The 16,646-nt window shown below is 39.9% G+C and overlaps 4 protein-coding genes across 6 annotated transcripts; 2 read left to right on the top strand and 2 right to left on the bottom strand.

The window, feature by feature from the left end:
• Positions 1-1,108: 1,108 nt before the first annotated feature.
• Positions 1,109-5,393, top strand: LOC135582777 (thiamine pyrophosphokinase 1-like). 2 transcript variants are annotated; one of them, XM_065120488.1, is made up of 6 exons: positions 1,109-1,343; positions 1,499-1,595; positions 2,814-2,886; positions 3,208-3,309; positions 4,654-4,903; positions 4,985-5,393. In XM_065120488.1, the coding sequence occupies exons 1-6, from the start codon at positions 1,205-1,207 to the stop codon at positions 5,104-5,106; spliced, it is 783 nt and encodes a 260-aa protein (XP_064976560.1). In that variant the 5' UTR covers positions 1,109-1,204; the 3' UTR covers positions 5,107-5,393. The 2 variants fall into 2 exon arrangements, with proteins under 2 accessions (XP_064976560.1, XP_064976561.1); XM_065120489.1 differs by having other exon boundaries at positions 1,129-1,343; positions 1,496-1,595.
• A 103-nt stretch (positions 5,394-5,496) lies between these two features.
• Positions 5,497-8,201, top strand: LOC135618975 (uncharacterized). Its single transcript, XM_065120487.1, has 5 exons — positions 5,497-6,021; positions 6,089-6,195; positions 6,932-7,079; positions 7,447-7,641; positions 7,793-8,201. Exons 1-5 carry the CDS (start codon positions 5,782-5,784, stop codon positions 8,045-8,047), a joined length of 945 nt encoding a protein of 314 aa, XP_064976559.1. The 5' UTR covers positions 5,497-5,781; the 3' UTR covers positions 8,048-8,201.
• A 1,411-nt stretch (positions 8,202-9,612) lies between these two features.
• On the bottom strand, positions 9,613-11,978 carry LOC103993371 (probable E3 ubiquitin-protein ligase BAH1-like 1). 2 transcript variants are annotated; one of them, XM_009413403.3, is made up of 7 exons: positions 11,532-11,978; positions 11,217-11,424; positions 10,771-11,015; positions 10,321-10,578; positions 10,014-10,151; positions 9,863-9,921; positions 9,613-9,787 (listed from the first exon to the last, which is right to left on the bottom strand). In XM_009413403.3, exons 2-7 carry the CDS (start codon positions 11,389-11,391, stop codon positions 9,682-9,684), a joined length of 981 nt encoding a protein of 326 aa, XP_009411678.2. In that variant the 5' UTR covers positions 11,392-11,424; positions 11,532-11,978; the 3' UTR covers positions 9,613-9,681. The 2 variants fall into 2 exon arrangements, with proteins under 2 accessions (XP_009411678.2, XP_064976564.1); XM_065120492.1 differs by lacking the exon at positions 11,532-11,978 and having other exon boundaries at positions 11,217-11,488.
• Positions 11,979-15,003: 3,025 nt separating this feature from the next.
• LOC103993370 (phytochrome A-associated F-box protein) lies at positions 15,004-16,245 on the bottom strand. The gene has a single exon (XM_065120490.1). The coding sequence runs from the start codon at positions 16,107-16,109 to the stop codon at positions 15,090-15,092; it is 1,020 nt and encodes a 339-aa protein (XP_064976562.1). The 5' UTR covers positions 16,110-16,245; the 3' UTR covers positions 15,004-15,089.
• Positions 16,246-16,646: the final 401 nt, after the last annotated feature.

Raw genomic sequence — 16,646 nt, forward strand, 5'->3', positions numbered from 1 at the left:
GATAAGCTTCAGCATGCCACCATCCTTCTGCCTACCGACAACAATAGTGGACCAGATTACTGAGTTCTTTAATGGGGGAGAAAAGGTAGGTTTAAATGGTGTCCTGCTATTTATAACTGAGTTCTCATTCATAGACAGTTTTAATAGAGTCTACTCTTGAATATGCTACAAATTTTATCGTAAGTATCGATTGTAGTTGATGATTGCTGTTTTAGCTTGTTTTAATATGATCTTATTGTTTAGTTTAACGCCCGGTAAGGTTTTCGAAATGATTGATTTTGAGCAAGTAAACTTGAAGGTATGCAGGCACCATATTTATAGATCAAACTGCCATCATCATCTCTATTCAGTATTGTACCTTAGTTTCTTTGTTCATGCTTACACCTGCCTCCATTTTGTTTGAATTTTTAATTCAATTTTACCTCATGAAAGATCCATTTTGTTCGACTTGTGCATGTTTAGCGGTTTGACCGATTACCGACATTAAAAATGTAAAGCTCGGCATCCTTGCTCAAGTCAATGCGTAACTTAGATACATTGACCATTTCATACTAAATAATTCTTCTATATACAGAGGGGTCGTCAATAATATAAATTGGACATTTCATTGATGATCTTAACTATACATATATATATATATATATACGGAAAATTAAAATATGAGAAAGACTAATTATAAGAAAAGGGGGAAATTAAACAAAACTTGGCCTATCATTGTGGGTTGACAAACACCAGCGGACGGTCATAAAAGGCTGCTGCTGCTTACGGTCGTCCAATGAATCAGGCGTCAATTCCGTAGCCGTGCTGGTTGCACGGTTTTTGGTGCGGGGATTGACGGCGATGATCTGGTACACGGGTTTCCTTTGCTTTTGGTATTTCCCGTGTTCCCCGTCTCAGCCATCGGTCATGATGCTGCCCTCAGCCGTCAGATCTCATCTGTTCAGACGGGCCCACGGGCCCCTCAGGGTTTGACTCCCCCACAGTTGCTGTTATCCTTCACGTTGGATCTTTTAACGTATAGTAATCGGCTTATGTGGCAACGTTAGAGAAAGGACGAGAGGTCCCTTCGCGGCCACAGTTAGTGACGGGAACTCGTTCCGCCGCTTCTTCTGCACTGTTTTCGCTACCTTTATATAGTACCTGCCGCGGCTCCACCGTTATCAACGGGTCGGCTTCTTCCTTTCCCGCGGCGCAGGTTAGCGGGATGGAGGTGATGAGGCACGCTTCCACTTTTCTACGGCCTCCTCCCCTTCCCCAGGCGGCCGACGGGCCCGCTCCATCGTACGCTCTCGTCGTGCTTAACCAGCGCCTCCCTCGCTTCGCGCCCGACTTGTGGAGCCATGGTGAGCCCCTCCTCCTCCTCCTCCTCCTCTCTCTCTCTCTCTCTCTCTCTCTCTCTCTCTCTCTCTCTCTCTCCAGATCTTCTCTCTAGAGTTTCCACTGGGGCTGTTGTGGATGCTGATACGACTGGAAATTGGGATTATTTTGTGTAAAGCAGCAAAGCTGAGGATCTTTGCCGACGGAGGGGCGAATCGGGTGTATGACGGGATGCCGAAGTTCTTCCCTGAGCAAGATCCGCTGGAGGTTCGCCGCAGGTTTTGGTTTCTCGATGAATTCTTGTTTAATCTTGTTCGGGATGATGTATGAACTTTTTCGGTCTTCATCGTATTAACCAATTTGTTCTGTAGATGATTTGTTGAAGTTCTATTTGCATTTATATCTTATCTGGAATTCGTTATAAGATTTATGCATGCTTCTTTTTAGAAATATGCTGAATTTCTTGTGTTGTGATTGCTTGCTTATCTATCTGAGGACGATTGTTGAAGACTAAATCAAGCACTATTCAAATAATTACTTGAAGAGTTTCAATATTTTGCTAAATATCAGTTTGCAAATTTACTAAGTCATGTTGGGTAATATAGTGCACTCTGCGCAACAAGAAAGAACGTTGGATCTCTGGCCTTATGGATTTATTTGTTGATTTTAAATGAGTTATCTTGTTTGTACATATTGATCTTTTTTCCTCGATGTACAATTTTTTTTCCTTTTCTTAGTAAGGTAATTCCATTTATTGGATGGTTGTGATCTCATGGTGAGAGTGATTCAATCTATTGTCTAACCAAGACCTTAACGATTGTAGATGAAAATATAAATGGTGCCTTTTGTGTTTCCAGATTAGAAATTTTGCTCGGGGCAGGGATCGGACATGTGTGTCTATTTTAATGCTACATTGGATAGCAAAAGACCTTTTAAGTGCTTGCTGACTACATTGAAATACTTTCTTTTACCTTGAGGTGCCTTCTTATATTAGTCCCTGTAGTTGTGTTTGACATATGGTTTAAAAAGTTCATGACTGCTTATATTGTCGATCTTGTTTATCCTTTCAATATCCTTCTCATCCTTCCGATCAGGATGATTAACTTGACTTAGGATGGATTTAAGTCAATAAAATAAGATTTGATGCAATAAGTTCCTTTCCTTTGTTAGATTTTAGCTTCATGATTTAGGTAATCTAGTGCTGTGGTTGGGGGGCCAAATGTCCCAATACACAAGAAACCACTGGCCCTGTTGCTCTAGATGGTGGCTTGGTCCATATAAGATTCAACATTTCAACCTCAAGCTCTATATGTTCAATAAAGATTGTGAATGCTCCTGATAGTGTTAGGAACTAAGATCGTTGGAAAAACAATTTTGCTTCTTCTCATAATGCAAAGTGTTTTTTTTTAACTATGCTGCTGTTTGCTTTTTTATCTTGCTAGTTTTGCACGAAATTGTTAGAAGTTACTGAATTCTTCTTTTCAAAATTGTCAAAGGTACAAGCCAGATGTAATCAGAGGTGACTTGGACTCGATAAGACCAGAAGTCAAGGAATTCTATTCCAACCTGGTTGGTTCTTTGTTCACAGATTGTCGTATTATATTTGTTGATGTCTTATTTATTGAAACTTTATCTGAAAGGGTGTTATCTTGAGCTTCGCCTACTTAAATGGCAAAGTCTGGCTTAAGTTTTATCTTAAACCGCTATGAATCTGTGATGATTATTCAGTCTGTCTTCATGTGTTAAATTATGATTAATGTTCTGTTAGGGCATTTCAAAAGCTGACATCTCTTAGTCCCCTTTTGTGGACATAATGTTAAACATCAGGACGTTATGTGGAAGTTTAATGAATTGTCTCAATGGTGCTAATATTTATTTTTTTCTTGGCAGGGTGTCAAAGTAGACGATGTGTCTTATGATCAGGACACCACTGATCTGCACAAGTGTATAGCTTTTATCTGTGACTTCATACCTGAAGTGGACAAATCAAATGTAAGCTGCAATAACATTATTGAGTTAGATGCTATTTTATATATGTTTTTCTGTTGAACATTAATCTTATCAGATTACCTTGGATGAATAGTCAGATGTGTGAGCAAAATAAAGTTGTGTGCATAGCTCGTAAGATAAACCATTCATGAATAAGATCTTGTGAGTAAAACAAAGTTGAATGCATATCTTATAAGATAAAAACCATGCATAAAAATGTAGATTCTGTGATCAAAATAAATGTAATTGATTTTCTGTATAAAAAAGGTAATTTATTTTCATTGTGGATGCATTGCCTTATACTGTGGAAATGAATGTAGTTGATGGAACCAAGGTTATATATATATATATATATATATATATATATATATATATATATATATATATATATATATATATATATATATATATATATATATATATATATCAGACATACTACTTGATGTGGCCAGTTATTTATTAGACATTCTGGTTGGTGTGTTACTTCTATATATCATCAGTGAGCACATGCACATGCAAAGAAGGATGATCAGACTTCAATCTGACGAGGTTGTGATGGGTATGGGAAATGTGTAAGAATGTACCACAAAAGAAATTAAGTGGCAAACAAACGTTTGAGTTGGACACACAGCAATTGGAACAAGTGATGGAACATAGAAGTTACTTTTGGATTTTTGACTATAAAAGAAGTGTTAGAGACAAGATCTTTGAATGATTTCAGCCTTGATATAATGCAAGATGAGTCAGTGGCTTTGGATTAGTTTGTGCTGAATTATCATGAATTGCAATAATACATATCTACACATTACTAAGTAGCTTTGTTTATTTCTTATATCTTATATTTTAAGTAGCTTTTCAGATGAGAGTGATTTTATCCCATAAATTTTTCATTTGGTTGTAGCATAGGTTTCCTTATTAGTTCTTGAACTTAGTTACAGATTTAGTTGTGTATTCTTTTAAATCGTTAAACTGTTTCTACAACTACATACAGCATACACACTTTGTGGAATCTCAATCACGGGCGGCACTTTTAACTGTTCTTCAGAAATTTGAACAATTTATCCAGCTTCGCTTAAATACTGCATAAGTGTTGTCTGGTCCACTTTCAGTTGAAGGCACTGTCCTCACACTCAAAACCCATTGGTTTACCAAACTCGATGACGTATGCAACAGAGGTATAGAAGATGTAATGTGTTGAAACAATGGATCCAGATCCTGTGACCTTGTAATGAGCCTTGCAAAATAATTTTTCCTAGATAACACCAAATGAACAGCCAAAATTTGTTAAGATATATGTCTGCCAAAGTTTTGCCAGTTATAGCTTTAAAGGTTATGTATTGGTTGCAGTTATGCATTCTAGTTGCTGGAGCACTTGGAGGGAGGTTTGACCATGAGGCTGGAAACCTCAATGTATTATTCAAGTTCTCAAACATCCGGATAGTTCTTCTATCTGATGATTGCTTGATCCAACTTCTACCAAAGACGCATTGCCATGAGATCCACATCCAGTCATCAGCAGAAGGTCCACACTGTGGATTGATTCCTGTTGGCGCACCATCAGTTAGCACCACTACGACTGGTCTTCGGTGGGATTTAAGTATATCCAACTCTAACTCTATATCTTAGGATTTGGCACACTTCCAATAGATACCTAAGATGTTCACCTGTTTCTTTGCAGCTAACGCAGGGATGAGTTTTGGTGGCTTGATGAGCACTTCAAACATGGTCCGCGAGGAGAGAATTACTGTCCGTTCTGATTCAGATCTTCTCTGGACAATATCCATTAAAAAGAAGGCCTGAGACGTATACCGATTTGTTTGATTTAATTTCCACAGGTTGTGAAATCAATGGTGAATCAGGTTTATACCAACAAAAAAGCTCGTCCTCGTGCTCTGATTACAAGGGAGAGTATTCATCATGTGCAATATGTATTGAATAGCAAACAAGTATACTCCCAGCATGTCATGCTTGAATTCCACAGATTTGTATCATTTGTTAAGAGTGCCTCTTGTGCAGGAACTACTCATAGTGGTTTAATGCAATGAAATATAGATTAGAAGATCTCTTGGTGAAGAGCATTCCTTTTACTTTTTGTTGAGTCATGTTTTGTGCCATGATAATGTTCCTTTTGCCAATTTTTTGCCTTTTTTGGTTAACATAAGAGAAGTATTAACCATTTGTGTTTTGTTAATACTTGTCATGGCTTTAGTCGTTGCTCAAGTCATGACCGGAGGATATTACTTGCATTATGCCAATCTTTCACTTTATTACCCATTTCAAACTCCAATTTTGACCGAGTCCGACGCCCAAACATGCGCGCTCACAACGGTCGAATTCCGGACTCAAGATCATCATCAAATCCGGTGAAACGCAACGCTTCAAAGTTCAAACCCTCTCCTTCAAATTTCGAACGCCCAAAACCCTCTTCACCCGCATCACCTCGATCCCTTCCAAGAACGAGGAAGAAGAGAAGAGATGGCTCTGAGATCCCTCGACAACGCTCTCCCCACGTCCATGGAGCGGCCCAGGAAGGTCGCCAAGGTCGCCACCCCTCCTCCTCCCGCGGTGGCCAAGAAACCTGCCCCCGCCGAGCTTGCTCCCGATTCCCGCGTGAGCGAGGAGAAAGCGCCTCCGCTCCCGGCCGTGGAGCAGTCCGTCGAGTACGTCGTTTCCGAGGAGATTACACCCCTTTCCGATCCCCACACCAAGATGGCGGTATGATCCGCGGAATTCCTGTGAATTTTGAGTGGATTTTGGACATCTCTAATGTTGAAAATGGCAGGTTTTGTTGGATGAACTGAATTCGAAAGATTGGATGAGCGTGTGTCAAGCGCTGAATGATTTACGCCGGATGGCTCTTCATCACTCTTCCTATTTGGTCCCGATCTTGTGAGTTCGACTCTTCTCTCCTCCCTATGTACTTTTGTTCGTTGGGACAAGATGAGAGCCGTAAGGGCAAAGCTCCATTTGATAGCACTTTCTAGTTGTTGTTGGTGTGATGTTCCATCTTTGCTGGTTGGAGATGGATTTAAGATAATTGCTAACTGAACTATCTTGTGGATTGTTCGTGGAATTACAGAGACGGTAAGTTGAAAGGTGTTTGTTGATTTGCCGGAGTGGGAAGATGCTAAACGATTGAAACTCACGAGTTAATGATCATAATATGTTGAGTCTGTGCAGTAAGGTTTGTTCAATTCAGAGGACAATTAGCTTCTTTTTCTTCAATGAAACAAATATTACGCCCGAAAGTGGGCTTTCAGAGAAGTGAAAATTGGCGTAGAAAAAGGAAGAGATAGGGATTAAAGAAAGCTATCTGCTATCGAGAAATTATCCATATGAGATAATTAATTAACATGGAGAAATGAAAAGAAAAAAGATAATGTAGGATTTAGTTGCTCAGTTAAAGATCCATATTTCTGATTCGTGCCATGACTCTGAGTACGAAGCCTCCGAAAGGGAGTCTGGGTAGATAATAGCTCTGAACTCTGTTAGTACATTTCAACATTTCAGTGTGGAAAATTTCCATGTCTTAATGGCTGGTGAACAAGGTCATAAAATAGGTAGAATATACTTCACAAGTTAACTAACATTTCTTTTGGCTAATTTGACCTTTTTTTATGATTAGAGGAAATGTGGCAGAAGTGATTGTTAAAGCAATGAAAAGTCCAAGGAGTGCACTTTGCAAGACATCAATCATGGCTTCAACTGATATCTTTCATTCCTTTGGTCATCTCTTGCTGTCTACAACCGAGGAAAATGCTTTCGACCAGCTGGTACTTCTTCTTTGTATTCCTTTTTGTAGGAATTTTAGTCTAATGTTAAAAGCATATTAAGTTTGTGAAATTTATTAGCTTATAAAGAAAGCTTCCTGATTTATTAAACTGAATATGTTCATATGCTTTTCTCCATCTAATTTCTAATTAATGGACTAGAAGATCCAAAATGCATGAAGTGACTCATGATTTGTGCATAAGACCAGTATGATTGTGATAATGAAACCTTAAATTGTATGATCTAATATGTAAGGCCAAGTTGCATTTCCGATAAATAGCTACTTAGTGATACACAGAATGGCCAAAGATTTACCTAAGGCTAGCTTTCTGAAGACTAGTGACAGACATTTCGTTTATCCCTTTGCAGCTGCTGCAGCTTTTGCTAAAAGCATCTCAAGACAAGCGATTCGTCTGTGAAGAAGCTGAAAAGGCACTCGAGAAAATGGCCATTTCCACATCCCCTCTTCCCTTACTCAAGAAGCTCCAGTCTTATGTGCATCATGCTAACCTTAGAGTCAGGGCCAAAGCCGCAGTTGCCATGTCAAAATGTGTCTCCAAGATGGTTAGCCAGTTCATAATTCATATTTGAGTTGAGACATCAATCAATAAGTTGTTATAGTATACAGAATATATAATCGATATGAATGTCTAACTGATGTATCGTTATATCTAAATGCTGCTTATCAAATGCTATGTGATGCATGTCATTCCAGGGCATTGAAGTTATGAAAGAGTTTGGACTTGCAGCTCTTCTTCAAATGGCAGCTGAATTGCTTAATGACAGACTGCCTGAAGCACGTGAAGCAGCTCGGGGCATGATTTACTCCATATATGGTGAATTTTCAAATGACAGTGATCTGAAGAAGGATGATGATGAATCATCTGCAGCAGAGTCATGGCAAAATTTCTGTTCTTCAAGCTTGGCTCCCATTGCAGCACAGTCGGTAGCGAAGATTGTTTCGCTATAGCTCCTTTCATTTTTCAACTGTTTTTGGATTTTAGAGGGAAATTATCAACTATCCCATGCTACTACGTTGCTTTTTTCCTATGTATAAAATGCTCGTGTGGCATTTCAAGCTGACCAACTCTTAGAGATTTAATAAACATTCAGGTTTTCTTTAATGATTTGTGGAACATATAATGTGTACATTATTTTTCTATATATGCTTCTTTTTTATAGTTCTCTGGAATCATAATCAAGCTTGTTAGACTATTTCCTCCTCGCCCTTTCTTTTGCTTCTCTTCTCGTCCCCATCCTACCATATATTAATGAAAAAAACTCTTAAATTTCAGAATTTCCTATGTAGCACCTCAAGTTTAAAAAATTCATGTGAAAAGACTATGTTAGCCTTTGTTTGACCCACCATTGCCTTTACTTCCTTGTGTCGCTTTCACCACCACCCTTGTACCCGAAGATTGTTTCGCTATAGCTCCTTTCATTTTTCAACTATTTTTGGATTTTAGAGGGAAATTATCAACTATCCCATGCTACGTTGCTTTTTTCCTATGTATAAAATGCTCGTGTGGCATTTCAAGCTGACCAACTCTTAGAGATTTAATAAACATTCAGGTTTTCTTTAATGATTTGTGGAACATATAGTGTGTACATTATTTTTCTGTATATGCTTCTTTTTTATAGTTCTCTGGAATCATAATCAAGCTTGTTAGACTATTTCCTCCTCGCCCTTTCTTTTGCTTCTCTTCTCATCCCTCTCCTACCATATATTAATGAAAAAAACTCTTAAATTTCAGAATTTCCTATGTAGCACCTCAAGTTTAAAAAATTCATATGAAAACACTATGTTAGCCTTTGTTTGACCCACCATCGCCTTTACTTCCTTGTGTCGCTTTCACCACCACCCTTGTGCCCTTGCTATAGACCCCAAGGGCATTGTGCGCACAAAGGGGTGTGGCCGATGGGGCTAGCTCGTGCGTGGAGGCACAAGCGTGGCCAATGAGGCTAGCCCACATGTGCATGTAACAGGGGAGGGGGATGATTGGTGGGGCTAGCCCACACGTGGAGGAGGGCAACCAGTGTTGCTAGCTTGTTAGCCCGCACGTAGAGGCATAGGTAACCATAGGAGGAGGGAGGGAGGATAGCCGGCAAGGCAACCCACACATGGAAGCATAGGTGCAGCCAATGAAGCCAATGAAGCCAACTCGCATGCAAAGGCATAAGCACGACCAACAAGACTAGCCTATGTGCGAAGGGGACCACCTAATGGGGCAAAGGCCAATGGTCAATAAGGGTTTAATAGTCATTTTTTAAAAAAAAATATTTCGTGAGAATTTCTTAAAATTGAGGCACTATATAAAAATTTCATGAGAACACTTTGTGTGTGTATATATATATATATATATATACATATACATATATATATATATACATATACATATATATATATATATATATATATACATATACATATATATATATATATATATATTACAACTCTTATTATTTATTTCACAGAAGTGAACCAAGGCAGCAGTTTCACTAAAACCAGGCAAACCAGCAGCTCACCAAGAAAAGTTCACCAAAGAAAATTCATTGGATCATCACCATTCAAGAACAACATTCTGAAACTAAATAAATTAATTCCTACATACCCATGAATTCTCGACACAGAGATTGCCAATGCTCCTTAGCCTGACGAACGCGTTCTACTCTCTCCGTCTGGCATCGCTTCTCCCAGTATTCAGGGCAGCTGTTTGGACATACAAGTTTAGAAAAGTCTCCATCGTTTAATAAATTTGAGACGATCATCTTAATAACATATTACCTTTGACTGAGCAAGATGTTTAACTCAACTAAATGCATTGCACCAGCATTTACTCCTTCCTAAATTTGCACAATAGAATTCCATTGATTACGTATATTTTTTGCTAGAAAATACCTCAGTCAGCATGAATTCATTATGTAAGAGATTTTACCTGTCGACAAAGAGGACATTTTGCTTTAGGGTCTGCTGCCTTTAAACCATCAACTATCGTTATCGATGCAGCAGCACAACAACACATGTAGCAGAATAGATGGCCACAAGTGAGAGCAACAGGATCGAAGACGGTGTCCTGTCAAATGACAGACAAGATTTAGTAGAAAATGACCGACTTTATTTCACTTGTGATGAGACATTAAAGTGGAACAAAAGAAGATATTTGTGAAATTATGCAATGAGCAGACTTCAAAATACCAACTTATGCAAAACAAACATATCCTTACATAGAGTAAAAGACTCACCAAACAAATCGAACATGTCAAGTCAATTTCAATCTGCATAGAATCAAAGAGGCCACATGAAAGTGTTGGTTTGCCATCATCATCACATGTAAGCGAGCAATCATTATATAGTTCGGTGATGCCTTCCTTCTTAAGTTTGCTTTGCCTCAAGTTAATGTAAAAGGCCATTAGCTCACACAGCCATGGTGATTGGAGGATCTCGATATGCATACTGGGTGCTTTGGATCTGAATGCCTGCCCTTGCTTCGAGCAATGAACCTGTAGGAGAGAGAGCTCCAATTTAGGCAAATTTGCAACACATAAAAGTGTAGATACAAACTAGTATTTTAAATATGTATTTGCAGATTTGCAAGTTGAAACTCGAAAGCACTCTGGACAGATCAGAGCATGATGAAATTTTCAGAAAAATAAAAGCAATGTGAAATTTTTATTGTGATTGAGCTTGCATACCTCGTCATACTTCTTCAGTATTTTTCTCATGGCAATGGAGTTTATGATAGCATATGCAACGAGGTCCTTCCCTTCTTGTATCAATGCTCCATCATTCTTCGGAGACTTGCCTCTGAGCCACATAATAAGCTTCCGAAAGCCTGATGCTAAATGCAATTTAAGTAGCTTCCGAGCATGTTGATTAAAGCAAACAACAACAGCTGACATCTCCTTGTGTAGGGAGGGGAAGAAAGTGCCATCACAAACTACACGAGAGACAGACGACAAACTGAATCCAGAAAACCTAGAAGAAATGTAATGTTGTACAGGGTAGTAAGAGTTTTACCTATCACATGCTTAATAATAAGCATTTAGGATTCATTTAAAATTTGTAGAAAAACCACATATATTAGCTATGAACAAGAAAAAAATTATTGCCGAAGAAAAAAATTATTTCGACATAATACCTGCACAATTGCCGGCAAATTTGCTCCCTCCTCCATCATCTTGCTTCTGATGCTGGGACTGGAATTCTCTCCCACACCTCTTCAATATTTTCTTTAGCTGCTTCAATCCAAGGGCAGGCAGCTCCTTCTCCCTCCTCCCCCGCATGTAGTCCTCGTATCTCTTGCAAAACTTCATCTTGTCTCCGCCGCCCAGTCGCAAAGCTTCCACCTTTCATCGAACACAAGAAAGGCACCAACTTTCGGCTGAGAAAATGGAGAAGTGGATCCAAGGATCACCAACGATGAATGTGATGGCAATAGGAGTCTATTATATACCAGAGTTAGCCGTCGTGGATTGGATCGGAGACCCTCACCTTCGACTCAAGTGAGGCCAAATCTGCGACTACAAATACTCCGCAGACCGCGCTGCATAGGAAAGTCATCGAGGCCCGTTTCAAAACCGGTCATCTCATTCTTACCTTTGATCTCAACCCTCCTTATTGGAAATGTCGACATAGATACTGTCTTATGACTTTTAATTCCTTTCTCCTAAAAGGTATCTTTTCGGAGGGGAAGACATGACGCGAGACTCACCTGATGGAATCTCACCAGAGTATATGATCAATTTCTCGTATTCGGATTGGAAGCGCGACTTCCAAGTTTTGAATCACCTCGGAGATTTGCACCGTGGAGTCTGCTGTCGGACAGTCTGATTAGATAACAGAGTTTGGTTTGGATTTGTCCTCATTCTTTGTGATGAATATCCATGTAATAATTGTTATTAGGATGACTAATCAATTGTTCTCATTCAGATGGACAACAGTACATCAGCAGATTGTGTTTATTTATCATTTTAATTTTCACAAAGGATGAGATCAAGTATTTTTCTTGACTTCCTTAATTATAACTTTATGTACTTTTGGAACAATTTGAAGGATAAGTTCTCTTAATAATCAACAAATTTGAATGTGGAAAAATTACCAGTTTGTTGCTCTCAAATATTTTTTGAATTTCTTAATTAGATTCTATTTATTTGGAGAAAATTAATCAAGAAATTATAATTTGAAAATATATGTATATATATATATATATATAGTTGGTCGCTCTATAAATACTTTATATATCTCAAAATTTTGGTGAGTAATATACGAAAGGAAAAATACTTAAGTATTTCGTGTAAATATTTTATGGATTATTTGTGAATTTATGGCTTATCTTGTCTTGAATTTATATTAGGATAAAATTATTTGCTCTTTCTTGAAATTTAGGCAATGTTTATTAAAAGATTATGTATATTGAGTCTCCTCTAACCTTCCATTATCGTGAGATTAAGCTAAATACATTGAACCCCTCTCCACGAGCAATGAGCCTCCTAAAACAGTGTTTCGAGGAGGATGGTCTTTATTGCGTCCACCGGCATTTGCCACCCATCATCAAAGGTGCGTCCGGTAATGAGCTGCTGCATGGTGGCCGAGGAGAGTAGAAAGCTCTGCATGTAGCTTTCACGACTGAACAACATTGTGAGGGATGATGTGATTGTGAGGACTCCACGCAGCAGCATGTTTGTAAGAGATTTCCACATTGATGATGGGTCTCACTTGGTATGCGGAAGGAGAGGAATATAAGGATGCTGCAATGTGATTGGTATGAATTCAAGGGAAACACGTCTGGATATAGGAAAAAGAAATAGCTGCAATTGTTTACCAGGAGATTCGTTTCAGGATCATGACATGGTCTTTTTATTTTGCCCACCGATCTGTGGTCTCTTGGATCATGCTGATGTTTTCTTCGATGGGTTTTCATCTGCTTGAGATTCAAACTTACAGGCAAACTCTCGAGTACATTATAGAGAAAGAAAACATAAGGAAAGCAAAGAATATAACAATAGCCCAAACTGCAGGAAATTTAAATTGCATGCTTGAATTCATACCTTATCACTGTGTTTTTGGTGAACTCCACTCTTTGAATTAAGAAATCCAAAGACTTGAGTTGAGCTGCTATCTGATTTTAAGTTACTCAGGGCTTGGATCACTGGCAAATAATACAGAATATGTTGACTGTTATCAGTGTCAAAGGAAAGAACCAAATAATTAGAACATGTACTTCATAAGCTGGTGTTTGTCAAGGAGACATCAAGCAGGTGTACTCTGAACATGATATGATAGTTATTAATTCTTTATCCAGTTGCTTTGTGACTTCTACACAAAGCTGCTTAAACACCAAGTGTCTGGACTTGTAAAGCAACACTGTCGAGTATCAACCAGAGATAACATTAAAGATGAGTTAAGATATTGCAACTCCTATATTTTTTACGACATTAACCTTTGAACCGAGAAAGAAAAGTTCATTTGGTACATAAGATGTCGGAGCAAGATGCTTACCTAGCAAGAGTTATTTGAACCTAGTAAGGGTGTTCAAATCGAATCGGAAAATTGAATCGAACCCGAATCAAACCGATTCAATCCGAACCAGTTCATCAATAATTCAATTTTGAAGACTATAAATGGTTCCCCATTTGGGAGGGTATTCTTCTTCGATTCGGTTAACCGGTTCGAATCGAACCGAACCATTTGGAAAAGCAACAGTTTTTTAAGTTCATAATTTCATCTTTCTAATTGTCATTAAGATGTCTAAATATCCATGCCGGTTGGGGCGTCTGGATCAATAAGATGCATTCACCACGAATTATTACTTTTTACTCTTTTTGAAGCTCAATGATGCTGAGAGCAGATTGTGGTGACGAATATGTTGCAATGGAAGAAGACCCTCAACTGCTATACTCTCAACTTTCTTGGAGGTTGGTGTCGGGAGTAGTTTCGTCCTTGTGTTGTCTTATTGTTGATTCCTTTCTTCCTTCTATATCTAATATTTTTTTTAAGAAATTTAGAATGATATTTGTGATATAAATTTTTTTTAAGAATGTTAGTCCAATTGGATCAAAATTTTGGTTCGGTTCAATTAAACTGAATCAAAGCACCGAACAAAGCCAGTTCATTTAAAATTGATTAACCGGTTAACCAAACTAGATTAACCGATTAATCAAACTGGATTAACTGGTTTTCAACCGATTCAATTAAATAGGTCCTAAATGGTTTTAATTTGGAATACCTTACTTTAACCAAACCAAACCGCTTTTTCGATTTGATTCGGTTTGGCCCTTAACAGTTCGGTTCGAACCGATTTGAACACCACCCTAGAGACTAGCATATTTTAACATTTTGGTACTGCCTCCGCTATAACACAGCATGATCCCACTCTGCAAACAATGAGCAGAAGTGAACTTTAGGTTTTAAAGCTGCCTACATAGATCAAAGAAATAACATCTGATGAATTTAGAGGACTAAGTACCAGAAATACAGCACACAGACACCACAGCAACAGATGAAGCAGATGATCACCAAATTGCACCTTACTCAATCAATACATTCACATGATAAATACCAAAATTAAGAGATCAGGAGTGAGCCAAATGACCCAAATTCCAAATGGCTCCGGCCTCTAACTTTGTCCATGGACTATTGTGGTCACAACAGACATACATCTTGGAACAGATCAGTGAAACAATAAAGGTGTTTTTCATGTATCATCACTACAATCAAATGACATATCATAATACCAAGCATTAATAAGAAACGCAACGATAGTTCTACCTAAAACAGCAGTGATCTTTGGAAGCCAGTTAAGGTTATCCATTTTCAACCAAGTTGACAATAACAATACCAAATCTCGACATCATCAGGATTAGCAGAATGAAAAAAACGTACCAGTGCACGAGGTTTGGGGAGGGTGAATGCACGCAGATCAGGAGTAGCAGAATCCTAATTAAAAATATATAGCTCCTGAAAACCAAATCGATCAACCAAAGCATGCACATAGGCCTGAAAGATTTCATCTTTAAGAGTACAATGGCCTCTCAGTCCATGCCCCTGAGACATGCCCATTTTCACAAACATATGCCCTGACCACTGGCTCGCCGTCATCATGAAATCCAAAGACCCTCCTCAAGCAAAATGCAGAGTGAAGGTCCCATGTCTCCCTGCAAGCACAGAATGCACAGCCCAACGCAATCTTGCCCCTATTCGAGTCGCTTATCGTCTTCCACACTCTCGACCGCTTGAAGTTCTTGAACACCCCTCTAAACAGCATATACTTTCGCTTCTCCTCCGCGTGAACGCATCCAGGCCAGTCGCACATGTAGAGACAATCACCTCTGAACCGGCTGGCGAGCAGCTTATTACCCTGCTCGCGGCTGACAGTCCAAGGCCCGGAAGCCAAATGGGCTCCTGCCGGGGCGACCTGATGTTTCTTCCTCTTCTTGGTGGCAGCGGAGCCGACTCTGACGGTAGTTTCGCTCGGAGATGAATCGATCGGCGAAAGGGCGGCATCCTGCAACTCGGAATGGTCGTAGATGGTGTCAGAGCAGAGGTCGTCGAAGAGGGACCAGCAAGAATCAGCGGTCTCCGGGTGGATCTGGGACGGGGGAATCGGGGGACAACTGGAGGAGGTGGACGAAGAGGAGCAAATGGGGACGGAGCGATGGGGGCCGATGTCACGCTCGAGGCCGAAGTCAGAGTGTTCGAGGAGGACGCCGGCGCGGAGGAGACCAGGGCAGCAGACGCAGAGTTTGTGGAGGGACGGCCAAGCGACGGAGGCTGCGGTGGAGGGGAGGAGGTCGGAGGGGAGGGATCGGGAGCAGCGGGAGGGGCAGCAGACGGTGCGGACGAGAGAGGAGAGGCGGGAGGAGACGCAGGCGAGGCGGGCCCAGTCGCGGGGGTCGGTTTCCAGCTTGGCGAGGATATTGAGGACGATGTCGTCGGACAGGAGGGCGAAGGGGCAAAAGGCTCCGCCGGAGGCAGTCGTGGTGGTGGCGGCGGAAGAGGAGGAAGAGGAGGAGGAGGAGGAGGGTACGGTCATCGTAGTGACAAAAATGAGATCTTTTCTTTTTCGTTATCTGCTGCAAACAAAGGGTTAAGGGGAAAATTGAGAGGGACGGGATTCGAGGGGTCGACGACGAAACGAGCCTCTATTGCTTCTTATATTTTTTTGGTCGTATCATTTTTCCCCTCCCGAAGAGGACCGCATGAATTTTGTCCTCCGACAAAGTTCTGTGAAGACAAACGTGTAACGTTTCGCTCACATGACAAAAGGGCGATATGGACATCCAATCAGGTGGGTTGGTGGAACGTCTTGGGATCTCCTTGATATGATTGTGTCCTCTTCTTTCATAGAACGGGTGATTCACTGCTATATTATATTATGCAGCGGGTGGAGATTGTGTTACAGATGTAGAAATCAGGCAAGAATGTTCATCTCCCACCTCCAAGATGAAGCGGGCAACCGGAAAGTGATATGTTGCGTAGTAAGGTTAGGTAAGAATTAAGTAGTCGGATGATGCAAAGTACATTGGCATTCTTCCGAGCCAAAGAGAGTCGAAAAGGAAACGTTGACATA

The sequence above is a fragment of the Musa acuminata genome, chromosome BXJ2-8, assembly GCF_036884655.1.
Source record: "Musa acuminata AAA Group cultivar baxijiao chromosome BXJ2-8, Cavendish_Baxijiao_AAA, whole genome shotgun sequence".
Taxonomy (NCBI): domain Eukaryota; kingdom Viridiplantae; phylum Streptophyta; class Magnoliopsida; order Zingiberales; family Musaceae; genus Musa; species Musa acuminata.

Excerpts from the sequence above, each read along its gene's own strand:
- LOC135582777 (XM_065120489.1), top strand. The coding sequence starts at position 1,205 with ATGGAGGTGATGAGGCACGCTTCCACTTTTCTACGGCCTCCTCCCCTT. Across the intron at positions 1,596-2,813 it reads CCGCTGGAGGTTCGCCGCAG|GTACAAGCCAGATGTAATCA; the intron begins GTTTTGGTTTCT and ends AAATTGTCAAAG. Across the intron at positions 4,904-4,984 it reads TGGTCTTCGGTGGGATTTAA|CTAACGCAGGGATGAGTTTT; the intron begins GTATATCCAACT and ends GTTTCTTTGCAG.
- LOC135618975 (XM_065120487.1), top strand. The coding sequence starts at position 5,782 with ATGGCTCTGAGATCCCTCGACAACGCTCTCCCCACGTCCATGGAGCGG. Across the intron at positions 6,196-6,931 it reads TCCTATTTGGTCCCGATCTT|AGGAAATGTGGCAGAAGTGA; the intron begins GTGAGTTCGACT and ends TTTTATGATTAG. Across the intron at positions 7,642-7,792 it reads CAAAATGTGTCTCCAAGATG|GGCATTGAAGTTATGAAAGA; the intron begins GTTAGCCAGTTC and ends ATGTCATTCCAG.
- LOC103993371 (XM_009413403.3), bottom strand. The coding sequence starts at position 11,391 with ATGAAGTTTTGCAAGAGATACGAGGACTACATGCGGGGGAGGAGGGAG. Across the intron at positions 11,016-11,216 it reads ATTTGCCGGCAATTGTGCAG|TTTGTGATGGCACTTTCTTC; the intron begins GTATTATGTCGA and ends TCTCTCGTGTAG. Across the intron at positions 9,922-10,013 it reads AATGTCCTCTTTGTCGACAG|GAAGGAGTAAATGCTGGTGC; the intron begins GTAAAATCTCTT and ends GTGCAAATTTAG.
- LOC103993370 (XM_065120490.1), bottom strand. The coding sequence starts at position 16,109 with ATGACCGTACCCTCCTCCTCCTCCTCCTCTTCCTCCTCTTCCGCCGCC.